This window comes from Pelodiscus sinensis, chromosome 3 (genome assembly GCF_052426305.1).
Source record: "Pelodiscus sinensis isolate ZL-2025 chromosome 3, ASM5242630v1, whole genome shotgun sequence".
In the NCBI taxonomy this organism is placed as follows: Eukaryota; Metazoa; Chordata; order Testudines; family Trionychidae; genus Pelodiscus; species Pelodiscus sinensis.
Window position 1 is genome coordinate 184,016,440 of NC_143054.1, and position 19,167 is coordinate 184,035,606.

General features: G+C 45.9%; 1 protein-coding gene across 1 annotated transcript; it reads left to right on the top strand.

The window, feature by feature from the left end:
* The first annotated feature begins 1,120 nt into the window (after positions 1-1,120).
* Positions 1,121-16,983, top strand: CNRIP1 (cannabinoid receptor interacting protein 1). Its single transcript, XM_006114104.5, has 3 exons — positions 1,121-1,452; positions 2,325-2,469; positions 15,470-16,983. Exons 1-3 carry the CDS (start codon positions 1,274-1,276, stop codon positions 15,632-15,634), a joined length of 489 nt encoding a protein of 162 aa, XP_006114166.1. The 5' UTR covers positions 1,121-1,273; the 3' UTR covers positions 15,635-16,983.
* Positions 16,984-19,167: the final 2,184 nt, after the last annotated feature.

Below are 19,167 nucleotides of genomic sequence, written 5' to 3' on the forward strand. Positions count from 1 at the left end.
CTCCTTCAAAGTCACTGCCCCTCAGCTGGCCCTGAGCCACAGCTAGACAGCTGGGACACAGTAACTGGGAAGCCTGGCCAGTAGAAACTCCTATTATTCTAGTCCTAGACCTCATTGCGGATCCCCAAAATTATTAGCTATGCCCAGCACAAATCAGGACCTAGTCTCTTTTACTCTTGTACAAACGACCCCGCCTCACTCGCATATAAACGCCCCAAACTAGCTTTAGGATCGAATTCGAATTCGCTTTTCTGCCTCAGTTTCCCCTCAGTTTCTGCCCCTTGCCCTATTCGCTGAGCAGAGCGAGATCCTCCAGCCTCCAAACGAATGAGGAATGCAACTAAGGGGGGCTGGCTGGTCGGCTAGCTGAGGGAATAAGCCCAGAAGAACGGCATCCATACAGCCGAAGCCTTCGTCTCCTAATAAGATGCACAGCGGTAGCCGCACTCGTCCGGAAATGCGGCTTGCCCCAGGGCCAATATCCAGTTAATAGGGACTGGGACAAGATTGGAAAGTCTCATCGCTTAAACCAGCCCGCTTTTGAGGGGGAAAAATACCTGCCCTGGATTAATCCAGCCCCTTGACAGCCTTGCGCCCCCTCCCCCTTCTCTAGGTCGCGCCTGGGCTAGACTGCGCTCCCGGGGTTAATCGCCCTGCGGCAGGGGCGAGGGCAATGCAGGGCGCAGCTCTGCCCAAGACCCTTGCAGCAGCCGCTGGGTCGCTCTAACACCGCGAGCGCCATCTGCCCGGCTCTTTGCAGGACGCGCGACCCTGCCCTCTGGCCGGCAGGCCCCAGCGCTTGTCCCCCGCGGATTTACCCATCGCCGGGCTATTGTGCAGGCCGCCTGGGAGTGCATCCCCGGACTCAGCCCCTCCCCCTTCGGAGAGCGCCCCCACCGCTGGCTTTAGGCAGGAGAGACCTTCCCTTTGCCTCCCCCTCCCGGTGGGGTCGCTCTGCCTCGCGCGGGTGCTCGCTGGGGGGGGGGGGGGGGATGGCCTGCCCCCCCGCAGAAAAAGGGGATTAGGGCGGGTGCAATCAGGGCCGGCTTAATCCCCTGGAAGCGGGTTGAAATGGGAACAGCTGCAAATGGCTCCCATCGCGCTGCGCCGGGATCCGGCGGGGCGGGGGGAGCCACAGCGCAGCTGCTCCCTTATGATGAGAAACATTCATCAGCTGCTCTTGGGAAGGGCTGGGCTGGCTCGGGTCTGACGCGGCCCCTCCCCTTCCTCTCGCCAGCTCTGGGCAGCCGCACAGCCCCGGCCGCTGGAAACCATGGGAGAGATCCCTACGCTGGTGAAAATCAATGTCTCTCTCAAGATCCAGCCGAACGACGGGCCGGTCTATTTCAAGGTGGACGGGCAGAGGTTCGACCAGAACAGGACCATCAAGCTGCTGACCGGGGCCAAGTACACGGTGGAGGTGGTGCTCAAGCCAGGGGTCGTGCATGCCACGTAAGTGCACCGCACTGCAGGGCTGTGTCTGCTCCCCGCCCCGGCCCACGGGCTATATTTAGGCGTCTTAATATTTTTTCCTGGCAGGCGGACAGCGTGGGATTTCCATTGTTTTCCCCTCTCCTCGGGCTCTGTGCCTGTGTGGAGCTTTCCCTGGCTGCTGCATCAGCATCCTCCCTTTGTAATTACCCGGGATCGCTGCAAAGGGTGGAGATGGGGGGAGGGAGTTCTTTCCGAAGAGCTGCATCCTCGTTCCCTAGAGAGGGAAAAATTCTCACCTCAATTAAGGAACGCCCCTGGTTTTTACTATTTCCTTATTGATTGTCTCGCCCCCCTCCTCTTCCTCCCTTCCTTTGCTCTGGAAGGCGAAGAGGTTGTAGCTCTGGCCATAAGGCTCTGCAATTCTTGGGCAGCTCCCAAATGGGGATGGAAGAAGAGATTGGGAGAGTGGGGGATAGGTGCTGCTTTTGGCTGGAAATGAAGGGATAGCCAAGCGGGGAAGCCCATTAGAAGGATTATAGCCCAACAGAGACAAAGCAAATCTTTACCTTTGAATGCAGATAGGTTTGCTCTCTGGGTGAGTGCTCAGCCTGCTGCACCATCTGCCAAAATGAGTCGTCAGAACAAATTTTATTATGTGCTGTTTTAGCCTGCCAGAAAATAGGCCTCTGCAATGTTTCTGTGTTTTTCTGCATGGAATATAATTGGTCTGAAAGCTCAGGAGTGACTCCACCCCTCCCGGGTGTTTGTGTGCAGTGTCTGGGCATGCCACCTTTGTGTCAGTGCCATCCGCCTGGGTGAGAAGGGCACGTGTTTGTAACTCTGTTGGGGATAAAGACTGTTCCAAGCTGCTTCAGGCCTGTCTGTTTCAGGACCATGGGTATTGGAGGAGTGACTGTCCCCTTGGAAGAGAAATCAAGAGATCCCCAGGTCGTCTGTTACACTGGAGTCTATGATACAGAAGGAGTGCCTCATACCAAAAGTGGGCAAAGACAGCCTTTACAGGTCAACATACAGGTACCGTCCCTCTGGGCATGGCAGCACACACTGGACACTATAGTGTGTATGGAGGCAAGGGAGATAATGGAATGAGAACTGAACTGAATGAGATCAGGGGAGGGTGTGCGATTCTGGTAGCTAGTAAATGGGTAAGACCTAGAGAGGGTTGTCAGTTTGTAAATCCCAGTCGTTGTTTGTTTTAATGTACAGCTGTTAAGATGTTGCATGTGATACCCTTGCACACTGTGAAAGAGGCCATTGCACACACTGAAACCTCTATTGCTTGAGCCACTGTAACATCTGTGACCCTGAACTTGCCAGTCTCACTGAGCGGTACTTCAGAGGGAAGACCTGATCTGACCTCATGGCTCACTCAATTCGTTGAGCAGCTCCAGAGCTAGCAAAGCATGTTTCAAAGACCACACTGTTCTTTCTCTCCACGTTCCATGCAGACACTGGTATAACACACACACTCATTTGTCTTTAATAAAATTGATTTTCCTCCTAAGTTGCTCTCCCATCCACAGAAAGTACCCAGCCTTTGTACCTAGGTTAAAGTCAATGGGGGTCTCACCCTGGGCTCAGGTTCATAGGTGCCAGTGCTGAAAGTATTTATGTATTAGCTGAATTTTATGGCATTTCACCTTCTGAATCCACTGGAACTACAAACATATATAATTTAGCATGACTGCAGGGTGAGGGCTTTATTTTGCTATGCTGGGTCCAATCTGGCTGCTCTTACGTTTTGCATATCTAGGTCTAGACTCCTAGATGGAAGCAAATGGAGTCAAAATAATATACTTCAGGAGAGGCTTTATATTTCAGGTAATATCCTGTCTGTATTTTACATACTAACTTCTAGAATTATTTGGCACTCCTATGAAGCGATGATTAAAGTTTGGCAACGTTGTGAGCAATTAAACATGGGGTCTTGTCATGGAAAATGTTGGGCAACCTCTACAATAGGTGGTGTTACCAGCCCCTGCCCCCAATATTATCCAAGTGCAGGAATGTAAAAAGACTAGGGAAAAGGAGTGCTATTATGCATGTTGTACCTGTTTCTAGACAAATAGCTATGGCAAATGTGAAGCAAACACTGCTTCCACTTCTAATAATAACCATGTCTGAAGAGTCTGCTGTGATTGGATACTAGAATGTTAGGGCCTCAATAGTGCAAATAAAAGAATCAGTATCAACAGTTACAACTACAGGATATGGAGTGAGGTAGACCATTCCATTTCATGCTTTGTCTAAGTTTTTTGGCTTAGGTTAAAATGTGCTAAGTAGTTGAGAGTAGGGTGGAGGTGTCTTGATTTTTCTGGCTCACCTGAATGCTAAATAATTGTATTTACACATCAGTAGGGAATCTGACAATTCTCAGTAAGTTCCAACTATTTTATTGTACATAGGAGGGGAAAAAGTGGACAAAGACATCCTGGTAGTTTTGTTCTTCACTACATTTTGGGGGGGAAATAGTACACTTGAAAGTTGAGAGTTTTAGCTTGGCACTAGCTTAGTCTACTAGAAATCAGAAGCCAAACTCATTCCCTAGGGATATTCATTACTGCAGCTTGAACCTCTGTAGTCCTGCACCAGTGGGACTTGACCAGTGCCCAACCAGAGAATGTACCAGACCATGGAAGGTCAATATTGTCTAGCACAGAGGTGGGCACTATAACAGTGGGAGTTCTCCCAGTGGGCAGCTGCTGCTGCTATATTTATCAGGTATGGGTGATTGCAGCTCCCATTCACTGGGAATGGTGATCTGCAGTGAACAGGAGCTGCAATTTCCCCCATACCTGCAGAGGCACGGGCAAATACCACTGGCGGGGGGCTTGCCAGGGACTAACCCTGGCAGACCAGTTCTGGCCAATGAGCCAGTATTTGTCCACCCTGGTCTAGCATCACTATGAGCACTTTCACTGTTTATTAGGCTCTTAGAAGACATTTAGGAGTAAATTAGAGCTAAACAGCACAGAACACTGAAATCCAGGACAGACTTGACGGTAAGTGGACCTCTATAGTGGCGTTCTCAGCAGTGCTTCCGGTTCCACGCACAGGGCCAGGTAGGCAGGCAGAGCTTCAGAGTCTCAATGCATGGATGAGACAATGATGTAGGGAGGAGGAGTTTAGATTTATAAGGAACTGGGTAAACTTTTGGGATAGGAGGAGCCTGTACAGAAAGGATGGGCTCCACCTAAACCAAAGTGGATCCAGGCTGCTGGCACTTAACATTAAAAACTGCTCTGTGACCTTTTTAAACTAAGAGATGGGGGGAAAGCTGATTGGTACAGAGGAGCATGGGGATCAGACAGAGACATCTCTTAGAGGAGACTCTATTGATAGCAATTGTATAGGTTTTAGTGAGGAGGAGAGGATGAAAGAGGATAAAGAAGGGGCCAGATCAGACAAACATTCACATAAAAAAGAATGACACGTCAGAAAAGGGCAGACAAACAGTAACAAGTTTTTAAAGTGCTTGTATACAAATGCTAGAAGTCTAAAGAATAAGATGGGTAAACTAGAGTGCCTCATGTTCAAGGAGGATACTGATATATTAGGCATCACAGAAATCTGGTGGAGTGAGGACCAACAATGGGACACAATCATTTCGGGGTACAAAATATATCAGAAAAACAGAACAGGTTATGCGGATAGGGGAGTGGCACTACCGTACATTTGATTCTAAATTTTCTTTCACATGAAGTAAAAATCTTAAATGAATCAACATGTTCCATAGGCTCTCTATGGATAGTAATTCCCTGCTCATTAACAATATAACAGTAGGGATCTATTATCAACCACTTGACCAGGACAGTAATAGTGACTATGAAATGCGAAGGGAGATCAGAGAGGCTATCAAAATAAAGAACTTAATAATAGTGGGGAATTTCAACTATGCCCATAGTGACTGAGTACATGTCACCTCAGGATGAGATGCAGAGAAAAAATTTATTGATACCTTAAACAACTACTTCTTGGAGCAGCTGGTACAGGAACCCACAAGGGGAGAGGCAATTCTCAATTGAGTCCTGAGTGGCACACAGGATCTGGTCCAAGAGGTAACTATAACAGGATCACTTGGAAATAGTGACCATAATATAATAACATTTAACATTCCTGTGGTAGGAAGAACACCTCAGCAGCCCAACACTGTGGCACTTAATTTCAGAAAGGGAAAATGCACAAAAATGAGGAAGTTAGTTAAACAGAAATTAAAAGTAAAATCCCTGCAAGCTGCATGGATGCTTTTCAAAGACACCATAATAGAGGCTCCACTTAAATGTATATCCCAAATTAAAATACATAGTGAAAGACCTAAAAAAGAGCCACCATGGCTTCACCATGTAAAAAAAGCAGTGAGAGATGAAAAAGGCATCTTTTAAAATGTGGAAGTCAAATCCTAGTGAGGTAAATAGAAAGGAACATAAACACTGCCAAATTAAGTGTAAAAATGTAATAAGAAAAGCCAAAAAGGAGTTTGAAGAACAGCTAGCCAAAAACTCAGAAGGTAATAACAAAATGTTTTTTTAAGTACATCAGAAGAAGGAAGCCTGCTAAACAACCTGTGGTGGCCCTGGACAATCAAGATACAAAAGGAGCACTTAAAGATGATAAAGTCATTGTGGAGAAACTAAATGAATTCTTTGCTTCAGTGCTCACCACTGAGGATGTTAGGGAGATTCCCAAACCTGACCCGTCCTTTGTAGGTGACAAATCTGAGGACTTGTCATAGACTGAGGTGTCATTAGAGGAGGTTTTGGAATTAATTGATAAACTTAACAGTAACAAGTCACCGGGACCAGACGGTATTCACCCAAGAGTATTGAAAGAACTCAAATGTGAAATTGCGGAACTATTAACTATGGTTTGTAACCTATCCTTTAAATCCGCTTCTGTACCCAACGACTGGAAGATAGCTAATGTGATGCCAATATTTAAAAAGGGCTCTAGAGGCAATCCTGGCAATTACAGACTGGTAAGTCTAACATCAGCACCTAGCAAATTAGTTGAAACAATAGTAAAGAATAGAATTGTCAGACACATAGAAGAACATAAATTGTTGGGCAAAAGTTAATATGGTTTCTGTAAAGGGAAATCATGTCTTACTAATCTATTAGAGTTCTTTGAAGGGGTCAACAAACATGTGGACAAGAGGGATCCAGTAGATATAGTGTACTTAGATTTCCAGAAAGCCTTTGACAAGGTCCCTCACCAAAGGCTCTTACGTAAATTAAGCTGTCATGGGATAAGAGGGCAGATCCTTTCATGGACTGAGAACTGATTAAAAAGTCAGGAAACAAAGGGTAGAAATAAATGGTAAATTTTCCGAATAGAGAGGGGTAACTAGTGGTGTTCCCCAGGGGTCAGTCCTAGGACCAATCCTATTCATCTTATTCATAAATGATCTGGAGAAAGGGGTAAACAGTGAGGTGATAAAGTTTGCAGATGATACTAAACTGCTCAAGGTAGTTAAGACTAAAGCAGATTGTGAAGAACTTCAAAAAGATCTCACCAAACTGAGTGAGTGGGCAACAAAACGGCAAATGAAATTTAATGTGGATAAATGTAAGTAATGCACATTTGGAAAAAAAAAACCCAACTATCCGTATAATATGATGGGAGGGGGGCTAATTTAGCTACAGCTAATCAGGAAAGAGATCTTGGGGTCATCGTGGATAGTTTTCTGAAGATGTCCACGCAGTGTGCAGCGGCAGTCAAAAAAGCAAACAGGATGTTAGGAATCATTAAAAAAGGGATAGAGAATAAGATGGAGAATGTCTTATTGCCCTTATATAAATCCATGGTACGCCCACATCTTGAAAACTGCGTAGAGATGTGGTCTCCTCATCTCAAAAAAAGATACACTGGCATTAGAAAAGGTTCAGAGAAGGGCAACCAAAATGATTAGGGGTTTGGAACTGGTCCCATATGAGGAGAGATTAGAGACTGGGACTTTTCAGCCTGGAAAAGAGGAGACTAAGGGGGGATAGGATAGAGGTCTATAAAATCATGAGTGGTGTGGAGAAAGTGAATAAGGAAAAGTTATTTACTTGTTCCCATAATATAAGAACTGGGGGCCACCAAATGAAACTAATGGGCAGCAAGTTTAAAACAAATAAAAGAAGTTCTTTTTCACACAGTGCATAGTCAATCTGTGGAACTCCTTGCCTGAGGAGGTTGTGAAGGCTAGGACTATAACAGGGTTTAAAAGAGAACTAGATAAATTCATGGAGGTTAAGTCCATTAATGGCTATTAGCCAGTAGGGGTAAGGAGTGGTGCCCCTGGCTTCTGTTTGTCAGAGGGAGGAGATGGATGACAGGAGAGAGATGGCTTGATCAGTAGCTGTTTATTCACTTCCTCTGGGACAGCTGGCATTGGCCACTGTTGACAGATAGGGTCCTGGGCTGGATGGACCTTTGGTCTGACGTTCTTATGGTATCTGACTAACTAGGACACTAGAAATGAAAAGGCCCCTGGTCATTAAGTCTAGTCTCCTGCCTTCATGGTAGGTTCAAGTACCATCTAGGTCCGTGGTCCCCAATGCGGTGCCTGTAGGCACCATGGCACCCACCGGGGCATTTATGTGCTCCCGCCTAGTCTGCGTTAGGCACACCCTAATGCAGGGGCGGACTGGCCCGGCAGGACAGAGCCACCGGGCTCCACACTCCTGCACCCGAGCCAGTAGAGGCGCTGCCGGCACTTATGGCCTTGCCAGAAAACCCCACTGGCCTGAGGGACTCCGACAAGGAGGCTGGCAAGCTGACCCCGGCCGGAGAAGGTGCCGGGCCAGGGGAAGGGAAAGCAGGCATGGCTGCGAGAGGCACGAGCATGTGCTGTCAACCCGGGTGGAGCCAGAGCTGCACTGGGGGTGAAGTCACATGCGGCGCACTGGAGGGGGTGGGTGCCATGTCGGTGTGGCATTGCGGCGCCATTTTTTAAAACGGTCAGCTGTGGATCGGAGGAAGGAGATGTGCCGAGTGGGGTATGGGGGAGCAGAGCCTGGCTAGAGGTGGGATGGCAGTGAGTGCACCTGGCGGGGTGGTCGTGTTGTGATGGGCCAGGGCTGTGAACGCCGAGTGGCCCAGGTCCAGCACGTGGTCTGGAGCCTGGGCTGCAGGGACTTCTGGGGCCCGATTGCAACAGACTCCAGCCCTGCAAACTGGAAGGCGGAGGGGAGGGAAGGGGAAGAATAGGGGGAAAGGGTGGGAGAGGAAGGGGCTTGTGCTGATGGGAGGAGAGCAGGTCAGGAAAAGAAAGGGGGAAGGCACCAAGGGACAGGGTGGAGGAGAGTCAAATGCCGGTGGTGGGAGGGTAAGTGGAGACAATGAGGAAAAGGGCAGGAGGGGAGGGGGGATAGGGGGATGCTGAGAAAGGAGAGAGTAAGGGCGTTGGGGCTAGAGTGGGGAGGTGCTGGGAGAAGGCTTGAAAGAAGGGGTGGACATGAGGAAGGTAGGGATGGAGCAAGTCGTGTGAGGGCACAGGGGCATGAGGGGAACGGGGCAGAGGATGGTGAGGGGGTAGGCATCAGAGGCAGTGAGGGAAGGGAGAGGCACCAGGAGGGTGCAGGGGTAAGGGAACGTGCAGGTGCCAGGGGATTCTGGGGGTGAAGCAGAAGGGCAGACACCTGCAGGGGAGGGACCAGCACCAGAAGAGAGAGTCAGGGCAGGTGTGTAGAGGGAGGTGTTAGAAGAGGGGGTGAGGAGGGGTAGCTCACGTGATCAGAGTGGAGCTACTGGAGGAGTGGGCATAGGGGGGAGAGAAGGGCTGGTGGAGGGGAGCAGGTCTCAGGAGGGCTGAGGACAGTGAGAAGGGCAGGAATCAGGTTGGGGGGCAGCAGGTACCAGGGGAGCTGATGGAGCAAGGGGAGGAGACATAGTGGGGATGGGGAGTGAGATTTAAAGGTGCCAGGATATTTTTGGGGGGAAGGGTGCCTTTTTTGCTCAACAACATTTGGACATCCCCCCTTTTTATTAATGCATATTTTTGTTTAAAAATGAATTAAAATATAATTAACATAAAAATTATCTGACTAAATTAAGTTTCTATCAAATTTATCCAATTCATTTTTAATATGAAAATAGCAAATTCACATGGTAAGGTGAAAGAATAATTGCTGAATAATTTAATACCTTTAACATGTAAAATTACCTTTTTTATCTTATGGATTCATATATTAAATATGATTTTTGTATTTAATGTACAAATACAAAATAAGCCTTGAAAAATTGTTGGCACCTGCCACGCTCTTCTGAAAACATGAATGTGCTATTGGTCTCAGAAAGGTTGGGGACCACTGATCTAGATCATCCCTGATCTTAAATATGTCCAATGATGGAGATTCTACAACCTCCCTAGGCAATTTATTCCAGTGCTTAACCACCCTGACAGTTAGGAAGCTGTCTATCCTAAACATCCCTTGCTGCAATATAAGCCCATTGCTTCTTGTCCTCTCGTCAGAGTCCAAGGAGAACAATTTTTCTCCTGCCTCCCTTGTGATACCTTTTTAGGTACTTGAAAGCTGCTTACATGTTACCTCTTAGTCTTCCCTTTTCCAGGCTAAACAGCCCGAAGTTTTTTCAGTCTTCCCTCTTAGGTCATGTTTTCTAGACCTTTAAACATTTGTGTTTCTCTTCTCTGGATCCTCTCCAATTTCTCCATCTTTCCTGAAATGTGATGACCAGTTCTGGTCACAATGCTCTAATTGAGTCCTAATCGATGCAGAGTAGAAGAATTACTACTTGTCTTATTCACAATGCTCTGGTTAATGCATGCCAGAATCATGTTTACTGCTTTTTTTCCTCCAGAAGTGATACACTGATTCATGTTTAATTTGTGGTCCCGTATGATTCCTAGATTGTTTCTTCAGTATTCTTTCCTAGACTGTCCTTTCCCATTGTGTGTGTGTGAAACTGATACGAAGGAACAAAGTGGCATACTTTGCATTTCTCCTTACTAAACTTCATCCTATTTACTTCAGACCATTTCTCCCGTTTGTCTAGATCATTTTGAATTATGACCCTATCCTCCAGAGCATTTGCAATCCCTCCTACCTTGGTATCATCTAAAACTTAATAAGCATATTCTATGCCAATATCAGAATAGTTGAAGATATTGAACAGAACAGATCCCAAAACTGAATCCTGCAGAACCCCACTTGTCATGCCCTTCCAGCATGATGCTGAACCATTATTAATTACTCTTGAAGAATGGTTATCCAATCTGTTATGCACCCACCTTATAGTAGTCCCATCTAAGTTGTTCCGTAGTTTATTGATAAGGTCATAGAAGACTGTATCAAAGATATGCTTACTAAAGTCTAGCTACACTACGTCTACTGCTTCCCCCTTATCCATGCTAGACCACAGATGTTTCCAGACCAGAGAGTGCTGGACTAGAGAGATTCAATCTGTACTACCATTAATATAAGTATAGGTATGTGAAGGAGCATAATAATTTTTGTTAAGCCTCTTAGGACACCCAATGTGAACTACAGTAAAACTCCAGTGGTCTGGCATCTGATGGTCCAGGACTCCTGATGGTCCGGCACCATCAGGAACCCAAAAGTGCTCCGGGCAGCCGGACCATTGGAGCTGCTCTGCCCCCAGCTTCCCTGATTCAGCTGCTGCTAAAACTGACCAGCGTCTCAATCGGGAAAGCCGGGGCAGAGCAGTTGGGGCACTGCTGGGTTGGTCCTGTAGTGCTGCCCCTCGGGGCTGCGGGACTAACCCGGCAGCACCCCAGCTGTCCTTGATTCAGCCGCTGCTGAAACTGATCAGCGGCTGACTCCAGGAAGCTGGAGGCAGAGCTGCTCTGCCCCGGGCTTCCTGGAATCAGCCCCTGATCAGTTTCAGCAGCAGCTGACTTGGGGACACCTGGGACAGAGCAGCTGGGGTGCTTGCCAGGTTGGTCTCGCAGCACCAAGGGTTGGCGCTACCAGACCAACCCGGCAGCGCCCCAGCTGCTCTGTCCCAGGCATCTGGATTCAGCCGCTGTTGAAACTGATCAGCGGCTGACTCCAGGAAGCCGGGGCAGAGCAGCTCTGCCTCAGGCTTCCTGGAGTCAGTCGTTGATCAGTATCAGCAGCGGATGACTTGGGGATACCTGGGGCAGAGCAGCTGGGGTGCTGCCGGGTTGGTCCAGTAGCGCCGAGGAGCGGCGCTGCAGGACCAACCCGGCAGCACCCCAGCTGCTCTGCCCCAGGCGTCCCCAAGAGCAGCTGGGGTGCTGCCAGATTGGTCTCCCGGTGCCAAGGGTCGGCGCTACCAGACCAACCCCACAGCACTCCAGCTGCTCTGCTGCAGGTGTCCCTAATTCAGCCGCTGCTGAAACTGACCAGCAGCGGCTGAATCAGGGACGCCTGGGGCAGAGCCGGACTATCGGAAGGGGGGGCTATGAGGGGTCTGGGGTGGCATCCCCCCAGCCCAGACCCCTCATAGCCCCCCCTTCCAATAGTCCAGCAAATCTGATAATCTGGCACCCCCTGGGTCCTAAAGGTGCTGGATTATCAGAAGTTTACTGTAGATGTTTCCTCAAGCTTGAGCTAACTCAGAATCTGAGTAGTGGGGTAATAAATAAAAAACATGCTTTTCATCCTAAAGAACCGGACTGAGTGCTTATTAAGTCACCTCCATGACTTTTTTGAGTTTATCCTGGCATTGAAGGAAAACCACAAAGGCATGTACAATTTCCAACTACTTGCTCAGATGTATAACAACCAAATCTCTAGCAGTTATTTAAATGTGAAACAATAAAGATGGGAGCAGCTGAATTGTCAACTTAATGTATGAAGATCAGAGCTGCAGTAGATTTCCACAGGTCTCTTTGGGGAAAAAAAAATTGTCTATGGTTTGTAGATGTTTGTGGTGGAGTCGTCTTGTTTACTGTCTACCTCTATAAAGATGGGGGTAGAGAAAATCCTGAGCTGGAATAAATTACCCATACTCCATAGACACCAGTTGAAGAGCTTGTCCAGAATGTTAATTTCTACTCTTCTCCTTACCTCCAGCTGCAGCTCTGGTCTCTCTATCCTGATGCATTCTCAGGCTACATTTTCAGTTGCATTTAACATTATTGTGGTGATCTCTATCTGCAGGGGTTACACACCCGTCAATACATCTCAATAATGATTGAAATGTATTCAAAGTGATTTTCAATACTGATTTGTGATTACCTTGCAGGTCTGTTTAGAGGCATTTATATTGATATACACACATGCTGGTTTGATATATGTAGTCCTCTAAATTGTAAAATCTTTCTACTGAGGCTTCTAGGTACCCATTCAGGGAAATCACTTATCAGAGCACTATACTAAACTAAGTAGACTTCTATTTTAATTTTTTTTATTTTTTATTTTACCACATGCTAAAAAAGATGAAGTTAATTGTGCCACCAGTGTAAAATAACTTACCCGTAACTACAGTCTGTGTAACTTAATATCTAACTTCTAGATTTCGGGAGGCCAAACTGTGGCACATGAGCCACATGCAGCTTGCAGAGCCTTTCCCATTCTCCCCATTAGACGAGGGTAGGGAGCTTGGGACCTCTGCCTTGCAGTGGGGTTGGGACTTCTGTGCACTAAGAAGGGGGGGGGGGGCATCTCAGGGATTCAACCTCACAGGGTGCATCTGCCAGGGCTTAGAGCTTCAGCCCTGTTTCTATTGAAGTGCAGAGCTCTTTTGAAAAGATGTCCCTTCCGCAGCAACAAGTTGGGTGAGATAACAACTATGTCCCTTCAGCAGTGGCAGCTTACTAATCGCACAGCAAGAAGCAGCAAAATAACCACCCGACTTGGAAATAAGCTGTAATTGGTCAGGTATAGACACAGGAGCTTCTGCTTCTTTGGGCTGGCTGAAAGAGTCATTCTGTGAAGGGACTTACATGATGACTTTCCAGTGGTGACTATAGTATGTAGATGATCAAAGGTCAGCTTCTGAGTGTATGACTGCAAATAGTCACATGGAGAAGAGTCACTATTAAAATGAACAATAGGGATATTTAAAAAGGATCTTTTTTTTAAAAAAAAAAATCTTATTCCATTGCAGTAGCACTGACTTCAGCACTTCTAATATAACATACTCCAACACAATGTGCTTTTGAGCATACAAGTGGTGCATACTAGCCCTCATACTTGCATTTCTAAAGACACTATCCAAAGTCCTGATGTCATCTGCGCTGGCGTAAATCTGTGGGACTGCAGCTGAATGAAGTCCGGGAAGTAATTCCACCTTTGCACCAGTGCAACTAAAAGGATAGTCTATCCTGGTGTGTCTCATGCAAGTGTATTCTGCTGTTATACTGCTGTCTTGCAACACTTCGGGGAGCGGGGGGTCATGAGATGTCATACAACTGGAATGCCAAGTTATTACAGTATTCATTTCTAAATACAGGCATTCCCCGACTTACGTGGATCCGACTTGTGTCGGATCCGTAGTTACGAACGGGGCTTTTCTCGCCCCGGAGGACACGGGTGGCGGGACCGCCCAGACGCGCCACGGTCCCGCCGCCCGCGTCCTCCGGGGCGAGAAACTGCTTCGTGTCTCCCTGGTATGCTGGGGGAGCCCCCCCTGCAGACCAGGGAGACGCGGAGCAAAGCCGCGGAAGACGCGGGCAGCAGGACCGCGGCGCGTCTGGGGGCGAGAAAACCCAGGGAGACGCGGAGCAAAGCCACAGAGGACGCGGGCAGCAGGACCGTGGCACGTTTCGGCCATCCCGCCGCCCGCGTCTCCCTAGTCTGCTGGGGGGGGGCTCCCCCAGCAGACCAGGCTTTTCTCGCGACGCCTGGGGTAGAGCAGCTGGGGTGCTGCCGGGTTGGTCCCCGCAGTGCTGAGGTGCAGCGCTGCGGGGACCTACCTGGCAGCACCCCAGCTGCTCTGTCCCAGGCATCCAGATTCAGCCGCTGTTGAAACTGATCAGCGCCTGATTCCAGGAAGCCCGGGGCAGAGCAACTCTGCCTCGGGCTTCCTGTAGTCAGCCGCTGGTCAGTTTCAGCAGCGGCTGAATCTGGATGCCAGTTCCGACTTACATACAAATTCAACTTAAGAACAAACCTACAGTCCCTATCTTGTACGTAACCCGGGGACTGCCTGTAAAATGTTTAAAGTAGTGTTTTGTCAGTCCAATACAAATTGAAATGTAATTCCCTTTCATTGTAATGGACGAATTAAATCGCTCATACTTTGCTATCTGCTAAACCACCACCAGAAAATACTTTGCTATCTCCTAATGTGTCACTTGTCCCTGTATTCAAAAGCACTTCACAGTGAACAGTTATTGTAGAAGAATGTAACTGGGACCTTCTCTCCTTTGTTATAAAAATGTGGAATAGAGGCCAAGGGAAGTACACAGTACAACCACAGCTTGCATAGTAATATGCATTCATTTAAAGACTGAATGGCACCGTAGATGAAAAAAGTAGCACTCAAGATAGCAAGCAAAGCAAAAAGGAGGAAGTTAATTACTATTAATTTCATATATAGATCAAAGTACACTGGTAACCAACTAACCTCAGATCCGAAGGCAAACACAGCACATTGCACAATGCTGGAAAACCATGTTTCGTATGTAGGGGTGAAAGATTTCCTACAATATGTTTATAGCATTAACATCTGCTTTCATCATCTCACTGAGTGTTGCAGGATTTTCAATTAAAGCATTTACCAATCTGATTCTCCACTGCTTTTTCCCCCAGCAGTTACTGGCACCTATGGAAAGTGGATATAAAATGGTACCTAGTCAGAAGGTTTTCATTTTTGCATACCTTGCACAAGCATAAATGATTGCCAAAGAAACAAAACAGTGATGAATCTGGCCCTGAATGTACTATTGATTGTGTGGGCACCAAAGACTGCCAGAAGGATACAAGGGCAATTTTGAGAAAAATCTTTGATTTAGCTCCTTTGGAAATTGGCCTTACGTTAGTGTTTCACATGTACAGATTAGCTGGAGGGCATATTGCATGGGAGAGGGGAAAAAATTGAGCTGTCCACTAACAACTTTATTCCCTGTTCTTTGCAGTTTAGTGACATCGGCACTTTTGAGACAGTCTGGCAAGTCAAATTCTATGACTACCACAAACGAAATCATTGCCAATGGGGAAACGCTTTTGGTAGCATCGAGTATGAATGCAAACCCAATGAGACACGCAGTCTTATGTGGATCAACAAAGAACTGTTCCACTGAAGATGAACAAAGTGGACACTGCTGGACAATATTTAAAAAACAAACCCCACAACCTTTAAACCAGCACAAAGCCTTAACAAAGGCATACTATCCAGTTGCTTTGTCCCACATGGCCCAAATAAAATGCTAAATTATAAATACAGTAGGTGCCATTAAACCTTGACACTTGCTACTTGCAGTATGTAAACTTACAACGGTATCTGCAGTACTCTTCATCTTTGCAGTGGTGATTTCTGCAGGCACCTTGTTAAGGTAAACACTGGTGCCAACTAGATGTGGATAATACCTACTAAGCAGTATCACTGGATATAATACCCTTTGTGAAATACCTTGCATTAGTAAGATTCAGCTGTAACTTCATATTAGTGATGATTTCTGTCTTTATATTTGTGTTGTCCTCAAAACATGCTCCATTGTGCAGTTTGTCTACGTCTTGTCTTGGTAGACAGCAGAAGTGCAAGTTTTGGATGTTTGGAAATTTAGGTGAATGGTGGCTACTGCACTGTTGAAGTTGCATTTTCATATTGGGAGACTTAGGCATACTGAGTCTTCTCTTTCTGTTAATGTTGTACAATATGCTGTGACTGGCTTTCCTATTTCAATGAGATTTGGTAAAATGTCACTCTTTTGCTATGTTCCCTGGTTTCTGAAGTGATTTTTTTCTAAAAAACTAAGCTACCATGAAAACCATTAGCATAACAAAATGTACAAACAAGCAATAAATTTGTGGTCTTAAACATAATTACATATCTATTCAAGTTGCTGATACATATCTTGAGTGTGTATACTGCTCTAACAAAATATAATGGTCACACCTAACGCTCTCTGAGTTGATAGAGAATCATTCCGGTGATAGCCTCTATTTTTTTTTATTTATTTTTTTTAAGACAAGGAATATTGCTCAAATCAGTAGAATCCTTCAAAAGAAATGTTGAGGTGTGATCACTGTACTAAAACTTCCAGACTTTTTTCATAGCAGCCAGAAACCCTCATGTATGAAGAAAGCCCAGATGCTGCAAATGCTCATGCATGTGAGAGCAAACAACAGTCAAGTTGTAAGTAAAATGCGTAAGTGCACACGTGTGCGTACACATTGCAGGATCATGACTTAAGGTGCTAAGCATGTAATGTCTAATGTTTACAGCTAAGAGGCACAGGGAAACATAGATCCAGATCTCTGCTTTATTTATTGAAAGATTGTAAACTACTAATCTGTCCCACCTTCCATCTCTGATGGGTTCTCTAGGGTATATCAGTTGTTCTTGTATCCCTCTGTGAATAACTTTTAAATCATGTCTGTAAATTGTAATTGCAACTTTTGATCTTTGTAATAAAGGACTTGGAACCAATCTGTGTATTTCTGAGCATATGCCATTTAATTGGCTTCTCTTACTTTTGACTTTAAATTGGAGAATAGGAATATAAGAGCAAGCCTTTTCAAGAGACATTAATGATTTTAGGCACTAAAGAGTTTGAAACATCTTTATAAAGGGCCTGACAAAGAGTTGATTTTAACACTTTATGAAAGTCTCAAGTTAAGGTGTCCAAAAATCACCAGTCACTACTGAGAAATTCCAACCCCACATGCTAGAACCCAAACAGTTAAAATTGTCATACTAGTATTCATAGATACAGATTTTGAATTTTATATATAGTTTATATATAACCAGAAGACGGACTTTTGTCTGTGCCTGAAGTAATGTCAAACTCTGGCAATATCTGGCCTGATGAACAGCTTGGTTCCCTTAATCCTCCACCCTGGGATGCCTTTCCCACTGCTTCACTGTGAGAGGCTCCAGCATGTAAATTGCTGCCTATTGTTGTGTATGAGCGTGATAGCCCACCACTGATTAATTTCACTCTGGAATGTCCCAGTCTCTGATTTTTCTTCCAACCATGTGTGCCTTATAATACCTAACCTCCCCTCCCCTTCCTCCCCCCAGGACAATACAAGCTCATAAATGAGATTTTATATTACTGAAGCATTATATGCCCAAATCCTGCCAGCCCAAATTGTTTTCCAAGCATTTCAGTCCAAACACCGTGAAAGATGTTTGTTTGATTTAAACCACTTGCTGCAAAACCGAGTTTGTGTGACTACAAGTAATGAGACATAAGAGCCAGAACTGGCTACAAGAAAATAAAAATAAGACCGAATTAATGCCTAACTTAACAAGCTAAGTGAATTCAAAGCACAAGTCTCTCTCGCCGCATTTCAGCAGTTATGATGGCTGAATGTCTGTCAGGATCCCTTCTCCCTCCCCCTTCAATGCTGCCTTCCTTCGCTCTTCAAGTGTGATCAATGCCACGAATAGAGAGAAAATGAGGAAACAGTTGGGGGCATCTGCTCTTCCTTTCTGTTCTTACAGAATCATCTCCTGCTGAAGTGCAGGAGTATATATCCCCAGATATAGGCTTCCCCTCCACATCCTCTTTCCTGCCAAAGAATGCCTACTTATGTGGGTGAAAGTCAATTTGATTTTGTTGACACTTGGCTGAGTTACTGATTTGTGGCTGCTTTCCAGAATTAGACTATTCCTTGGTAACACTGTGGCAGACCTATGGAAGCTGTGTGCTTGGGCAGCCCACCCAGGAGCGATTTACCTCTGATCGTTTCTCCAGTTTGTCCAGATCATTTTGAATTTGTATTCTCTAACGCACTTGCAAACCCTTTCCAGCTTGGTATCCTCAGCAAACTTTACAATACACAAATCGACGACAAAGATGTTGAACAGATCCAGAATTGATCCCTGCAGGATCCCACTCACTATGGCCTTCTAGCTTGACTATGAACCACTGATAACTGCTCTCAGGGCATGGATTGTCAAACACTTATGCACCTATCTTATAGTAGGTTCACCTGGTTTGTATTTCCCTGGCTTGTTTATAGGGTCAGATCAGACAGTATCAAATTTAAAGCTTCTCCCATCCATAAGGCTTGTTACCCTCTCAAAGAAACTTATTTGGTTGGTTTGACATGATGTTGTCTTGCTGAATCCAAGGTGACTCTTACTTATGCCTTTACTTATTTGATATAACCCACAGTCATCTTGTGCACTTAGCCATTATACACTGGAAGCAAAGACATCACAGAATCCAAAAAAAAATCTGGCATTGGCTTAAGAATAAAAACAGCTGCAGTGAGTTACTAGCCAACACAGATTCATGGGAAGGACAGAGTGTGGAAAACTGACCTTGGTCTGAATACTTGGGTTTGTAAGTTTCTTGCTGGATGCTGCTTGGCTGATGCGTAGAAATTATGAGTTCTTGGCTGTTGCTAGGGAAATCCCAGCCTCTTAGAAGTTACTTTAGTTACTTAAAACAAAGCATAACTAAGGTAAGAGTGCACTTGGGAGAAGTTTGGATTTGCTGTGAGTTAGGAGAGTGGCATCAAACTCCCCAGGAGCTAGGAGAAAGGCTGCTGAATCTCTCACCCCCTCCTCAAACTTTGGATTACTAAGACTATTACTATATTGTTCAATACAAATTAGGATTTTGGGGTGGAAGCATTCTTGTGTATACGAATCATTTAT

What these genes read in the sequence shown, in the direction of transcription:
- CNRIP1 (XM_006114104.5), top strand. Translation starts at nt 1,274, where the DNA reads ATGGGAGAGATCCCTACGCTGGTGAAAATCAATGTCTCTCTCAAGATC. An exon ending in CCAGGGGTCGTGCATGCCAC is followed by an intron (nt 1,453 to 2,324) that starts GTAAGTGCACCG and finishes TGTCTGTTTCAG; the next exon opens with GACCATGGGTATTGGAGGAG. An exon ending in CTTTACAGGTCAACATACAG is followed by an intron (nt 2,470 to 15,469) that starts GTACCGTCCCTC and finishes TGTTCTTTGCAG; the next exon opens with TTTAGTGACATCGGCACTTT.